The sequence below is a fragment of the Musca domestica genome, unplaced genomic scaffold, assembly GCF_030504385.1.
Source record: "Musca domestica strain aabys unplaced genomic scaffold, Musca_domestica.polishedcontigs.V.1.1 60, whole genome shotgun sequence".
Lineage (NCBI taxonomy): Eukaryota > Metazoa > Arthropoda > Insecta > Diptera > Muscidae > Musca > Musca domestica.
Genome location: NW_026712364.1, coordinates 1,180,719 through 1,187,798, shown reverse-complemented (window position 1 = coordinate 1,187,798; position 7,080 = coordinate 1,180,719). Strand labels below are relative to the sequence as shown.

The following is a 7,080-nucleotide window of genomic DNA, read 5'->3' as shown; positions in this document are numbered from 1 at the left end:
TATTTTTATGAGCACAAGATATGTTGTGAATATAGTTGATCTCTTTGCCTTCCTTCTGGTACCTCTCCCACAAAGGGTCAACATTTTTAATAATTAAAACTCTTATAAAATGAGAACTAAGAACATTTCGCACGTTTCAATATTTTCACTAACACAAGATCTGGTATGAAAAACGGATTAAAGGGACCACTTCTCAACTACCCGCAAAGGGTCAAAATTTTGAAGAATTATAACTCTCATAAAATGCGAAATAAGCATCCGATTCTATTAAAATTTCACACATCCAAATATCTCTTCCAACACAAAACCAGTAAGGAAAAGTCAAAAGTCAGGCGGAGCCGACTATATGATACCCTAAACCACTATGCATATTTAGTAGAGCTCCCGTAACAAAATAATTTATTTGAATTATGTGAAGTAGTAATTTGGGCAAAGGTATTTCCGAAATATCATTGTTGTCAAATTCATATTACGAATGTGAGGGACTTTAACACCAAATCGGATGAAAAAATATATATGGGAGCTATAGCTATATCTGAACAGATTTTAACCAAATTTAATTTGATTGCTTCTAGACTGAATTCGGTGGGGTGTACCAAAATTCAGGACTTTTAGACTGATACTGGCCATTTGATGCACAATTAACCCGAAATCGATTGATCCGATTATCACCAATATTACCCTGTTAATATTGGTGATAATCGATAATCCTTGACCAAAAAAATATTTGTTGGAAAATTTTATCTCAATCGGACAATAAATGCGACCTGCGTTTTGTTCACAAGAATACATGGATGAACGGACGGACAGACGGACTGAGATGCATAAATCGACTCAGAAAGTGATTCTATGAAGATCCTCAAAAGTAACTATGAGTCTATCTCACTTCTTTCTCCTTGTTACAAACAAATGCACAAAGACATAATACCCTTACCACTATATGGTGTAGGGTATAAAAAGATATAAAGATTATAGATATCGGCCGACTACTTCTTGTATCTCCCCCACAAATAATTCCTTATTCCGTATTATTTGATTAAAATAAATAAAAAATGGAATTTTTGGAGGTACTTTTGAACATATAAAACAGTTATGTTCACTGGACATTGGGCCAATATCGGAAGGCTACACCAATTTGTGAACCTCTCTGGTCAATACCAATACCAAAAGATTTTCCTAACCTACATTCAATTACCAATAGCCTACTGCATTTTGTTCGGGAACTGGAGTGATTTTTAAAGAGACACAGACCGACTGACATGACGGAATCGATCTGGGGGCCTTTTAACAATACTGCAGAAGTTGGACTGGTTCCCTAAATAAGTGAATCTAAATTCAAAATTCCCAAAGACTAAAATTCACATTTGTCATTACCATTGCGAAAAAAAAATTGGATATTTCTCCATAGCAGAATCAATTCTACAATTACCAATACCTCCTGGACTACCGAAAATCGTACATTTTTCTTTTTCATTGGCCGCTTTGCACATGTAGGAACTATCCACGTCGCCTTCAAAATGATACGTCTTTGATATCTGTGTTTGACTTATTTTATAAAAGCTCATTTATTTTCAAAAAGAATGGTGACATTGTTTTTATTGTTTTTAGAAAAAAACATAACATAACACTCAATGTTGGGAGCCATATTTTTCCGGAGAGAGCTTTCAAAAATGCAATTTCAGTCGATTTTAATGCCATCTATAACTAAAAATTGGGTTTTAATTGGAAAATGCATTTTGTCCTATCTCTATAGTTTTATATCTTTGAAATATTTTAGCCAAGAGTAGTCATTGGTTGTTAACAGCACCTTAACATGTTTGCAATTTTATCAATCCTAAAAGTATGCTTTAATTTTCAACTGTTATTTTTTGGTGTTGCACTTTAAGCGTTTTCCAAATATTTATTGGGTCTAATTAACAATGTTTCATACAGACTATTACAAAATGGTAGAATATTGTAATAGACCTAGAAAGTTGTAAATTTTCGTTGAGGATGGGTACTAAAAGGTAAAAAATGATGTAATACTGCCCAATTTTTCATGTAATTGTTAAACTTGGATAAAATATAGCTAGATTTTGGAATTTCGATACCAGCGATCGATAAGACCCAGAGTGTGAGATAAGATACCATTGGTGTGGTATAAATCTGGGATTCTAAAAATTGATGCCAATCCAGTAATTAATTTATTATCGCTTTGGTTATTCAAACTTTTGAGCCTTTGTGTGGGAGGTACCAAAAGGAGTGGATCGATCTCTACGATCTTTGTAAGAGATCTTGTGTTAATGGAAATATTGAGATGTACCGAGTCAGAATGCAATCGGATGTTAACTCCACGTTTTACGAGCTTCATGGCTATTCCAAATTCTAACCCTTTGTGGGGGAGGTACCAGAAGGAGCTGACCGATGTATTCTATTTTCACACCAGACCGTGCATTAATAAATATATTTTCTCTTTTTCTACAATAAAATATTTTCATTGAAAATGTTGAACTTTTGTGGTGGACGTAAGGAGTGGATGGATATTGCCCATCTCCGAACTCGATTTAAGTGTGATAATAATATTACGATGTACAAAGTTTGAACCAAAGCGGATAATTCCTTCAAGAGTTATCGTGTGCGCCAGCCAGACAGACAGACGGATGATGTCGCTAGCTCGACTCCAAATGCCCTGAAACGGATTTGGCTCAAAGAGACATAAAGTCTAAAACCTTTATTTCGACTAGACACGTTTTGGCTGTATCAAATTAACCATATGGCTAAGGCTATATCAAATAATAATAATAAAATTTTACGCAGATGTATCTTGGGTCTGCTGGACTATTGGTATTGAAAGTGGGCTACATAGGTCTAAGTTTTGGTATAGCCCCCATATAACTGTACCCCCAGATTTAAGGAGTTTCAATTGTTTTTTCCACAATTTCAATCCGAATTTGCAGTTTTTGTTCCCAGTTTGTAGGCAACATATTTGCATAGAACTATCTATAAAGGTTTAATTTGGTTTAGACCCCATATGACGGTACCTCCATACCTCCATTCGGTATTTTGATTATATTTGCCATATATTTCAACAGAATTGTTTCAAATTTGGTATTTGGAGTTCGTAATAGGTGCCGCCTTCTCTGGCAGATAATTGGCTGTAGATGTCTAGGGTTTCGTATAGGTCCCATATAACTGTACCTCCAGATATTCGATATTTTAATGATTTATGTCGCACTTTCACAGGAATTGTTTTAAATTTGGATACTACCTTATATTACAAAAAATTGCCTATAGAGGCCCACATCTTCGTATATCACCCACATATATGTACCTCCCGATATTCGCTATTTTGGCAATATTTTCCATACTTTTCAGCAGAATTATTTAAAATTCGGAATTTGAAGTTTGCAGTGGTTACCGCTTGCTATGACAGAAAATTGCCCACAAACACATTCACGTCTTCGTGTGGACCCCATATAATGGTACCTCCCGATATTCGGATTCTCGATGATTTTAGTTACATTATTCAACAGACTTATGTTAAACTCGGTGTTTGGAGTTCGTAGTAGGCACGGTCCAGGTTTTCGTACAGCCACATATTTCCTAGTATTCGAAATTTTTAGAATTATAGCGGCATTTTCAAATAATTATACCCTACACTACATAGTGGTAAGGGTTGGCCCAAGAACGACCCATTTTGAAATTGGTGATAATTGGATCAGATTTAGATATAGCTCCCATATATCTTCAACCGATTTCGGGTTATTTGTGCACCAATATAAGTCCAAATGACCTGAATTTTGGTACATCCGACCAAATTCAGTCTAGAAGCAATTATGCCGATTTTGGAGAAAATCTGTTCAGATATAGCTATAGCTCCAATATATAGGTTTCATCCGATTTGGTGTTTAAGTTCCTCACATTCGTAATATGCACCCAAGAAGAATGATGTCTGGTATCAGATTCAGCCCAGAAATACCTCTGCCAAATTTAATCGAGATCGATTAAGATTTGGATGTAGCTCCCACATATATCCTCAATCGATTGCGGGTTAATTGTGCACCAAATGGTTTAGAAGTAAGTACTTCAAATTTGATGAAAATCGGCTCAGATATAGCTATAGTTCCCATATTCCGATTTGGTGCTTAAGTCCCTCACATTCGTAATATGCATTTGACAGTAACGGTATTTTGTATCCGATATCTTATAGAGCTTGGAAATACCTCTGCCAAATTTTATCAAGATCGGTTCAGATTTGGATATAGCACCCATATATATCCTCAACCGATTTCGGGTTAATTGTGCACCAAATGGCCAATACCAGTCCGAATGACCTCGGTTTTGGTACATCCGACCGAAATCAGTCTAGAAGCAAGTACATCAAATTTGGTGAAAATTGGTTCAGATATAAATATAGCTCCTATATATATGTTTCTTCCGATTTGGATGCGTAATATGCATTCGGCAACAATCATATTTGGTACCAGATATCGTATAGAGCTCGAAAATACCTTTGATAAATTTTATCGAGAACGGCTAAGATTTGGATATATCTCCCATATATATCCTTAATCCGATTTCAGGTTTATTGTGCGAATAATGGCTAATATCAGCCCAAATGGAGAGAATTTCGGGAAGTACTTTTCCCTTTGGTGGAAATCGGATCCGTAAATATTTTTTTTTTTTTAATAATCCGTTTTGAAGTGATATAATGCACTCTATGGCATTGTTATCTGGTATAAAAGATTAAAATGCCTTCGTCAAATTTAGTGAAAATCGATTCAGAGTTGGATATGCTTCCACTATATTAGTTCCGTCTGAAACCAAATTATAACTTCTCTAAAGCCAAATATTGATAGGTGGTATGATCTACTTCAAATAATGTTTTTTGTTACGGGAGCTCTACTAAATAAGCATAGTGGTGTAGGGTATCATATAGTCGGCCCCGCCCGACTTTTGACTTTTCCTTGCTGGTTTTTATATTTTGTTCAAGTTTCTTCCAAATGGTGGAGGGTATTAAAATGTCGACCCAGCCGAACATACCTTCTTTTTTTACTTCTTTAATTTTTAATGGATATTTATTTTCAATATTTTCACTTTTAAAAATGTAATAAAATATTTTTTTTTTTAATTAAGACCAGCTTTCATTTATTCATTCATTTACTAAAATACATAAATTATAATAAAATTAGAACTAAGAGAAATAAAATATCACAACAAAATAATACTTAATTTTAATTTAATACTTCTTTTTTAGGGGGCGGGGGGGGGGGGGGTCTAACACGATGTGGCACTTGGGTGAGGGGATGTCAGTCAGACTTATAAATGAAAACAAGAACACAAATGAAGATCTAACAAAAGGGGCTTAAAACAATAAAGGGTGGGCTCAGGGGGGAGGGGGAAATCTAACAAAAGGGGCTTAAAATATAAAAGGGTGGGCTCAGAGGTGGGGGGGTGGGGTCGGCACTTTCTTTCTGAGGACCTGGGATATGAACTTAGGCTGCGGGAAAGGTTTCCATTCCATTGAGACTCCAGCGATTTGAAATCCATAAAATAAACTCCAACTCTGTACAACTTCTAGGCAGGGGAAGGGGGATGGGTTTGACCCTGATCTTGAAATAATATCTAATTTAAATTTTAATTCCAACAGTCGTAGAACTTCTCTCTTAGAAACGGTTTATTTCCAATTTATTTTTGTTGACCTCTCGAATGACGGGAATTTCGACACGGCTATTTGGGGGAAGGGGGAGAGGGAAATTTATTTGATTTATATTTATTTTTTTTTTTAATTTTACAACAAAAATATACAAACACACAAATACACATAACGGGGATATACAAACACAGTTACAATATATTTTTCTTTTTTGGTTTTGATCATCAAAATGTTGATTCTCGGGACACATGGTTTTTGGATGATGTTTCGGACCCAGTCCCCTTAGGTTTGGATTTTTTTTTCCTTGGCTTCAGACCTTAAACTCTATGAAATGTTGGCATACCGGACACACACATGAAGGCTATATACAATAGAAATATTTAGATATATTGCAAAACAACCACACATATAGCAGAAACCAATAACCCAGCAAACAAATTTACAAATGTTTCATAAATACATGGATTTTTTTTTTCGTTATATATCAAAAAAAAAATATATATTAAACTTTATTGATAATTTAGGTGACAAATACATACAAATACACGTACATATGTAAAAAATGAAAGCATATAAAAATGATTTAAATACAAAGTTTTTTTGGGAATAAATGCATTTCTAAGAAGTCAAGAGGCAAACATGGTTAAAAGGGACAAATTTGAGGTTCAGGTTATATCTCAAGACCAAGAAGGCCCATGGATGCAAAAAATATATTTTGATTTCCTGCTATTCCTTCTAACCATGTTTTGCTGTATCCCTTTTTGAAATCTGTGACGATATTAAATGCATTACTATTTTTGAAAAAAAAAATATTTCCAATTATTTTTTTTTTAATTTTGTTCTTTTTTTGGCACCCCTAAAGGGGGGTTTTGAAAGGTGGGGAATGCTTTGAGACTGAATTTGATTTTTCTATTTCTTTTCTATTTTTGGCGTTTTTTTTTTCAATAAAATGCAACTTAGAACTATTGTATACAAATATTATTAATCTTTATATATATAACACTGATATTATATGAGAATTCAATTTTTTGTTGTTCTTGTTTTTTTTTTTTTTTTTTTTTTGCTTCTCATCACCATTTTGAGACATTGAACGACACATGAAACTCAAACGAAGGATGGAAGAAATAAAAGACTTAAAAGCAAAAAAAACACAATTTACGTTCTGAAAATGGAAATGGTGTCCATCAGGAAGACAGCCCCATTGATGATCATCAGAGAACCGGCAGCCAAGGCATTGCGTTTGCTTTCCTTGAACAACAGATCGGATCTATCGTGCCATTGATCAATGATCAAGGCGCCCGAGATGACGAACAGAACACAGCCAATGATGGAGAAAAGGCCGTTCAAACGTTTCTCAACCACAGAGTTGATGACATGGCCTTTAAGAGAATAAAAAAAGAGAGGGAGAGAGGGAATTTAAATATTATTTAAAAAAAAATTGGAAA

General features: G+C 34.6%; 1 protein-coding gene across 1 annotated transcript in view; it reads right to left on the bottom strand.

The window, feature by feature from the left end:
* Nucleotides 1-5,242: 5,242 nt before the first annotated feature.
* Nucleotides 5,243-7,080, bottom strand: part of LOC101891671 (protein snakeskin) — a 39,782-nt gene continuing 37,944 nt past the window's right edge. The window contains exons 3-4 of the mRNA XM_059129391.1: nucleotides 6,795-7,014; nucleotides 5,243-5,709 (exon numbers count right to left, since the gene is read on the bottom strand). Coding sequence (XP_058985374.1) covers nucleotides 5,646-5,709; nucleotides 6,795-7,014 — 284 coding nt within the window. The 3' untranslated portion in view covers nucleotides 5,243-5,645. The remainder of the gene's footprint in view (nucleotides 5,710-6,794; nucleotides 7,015-7,080) is intronic.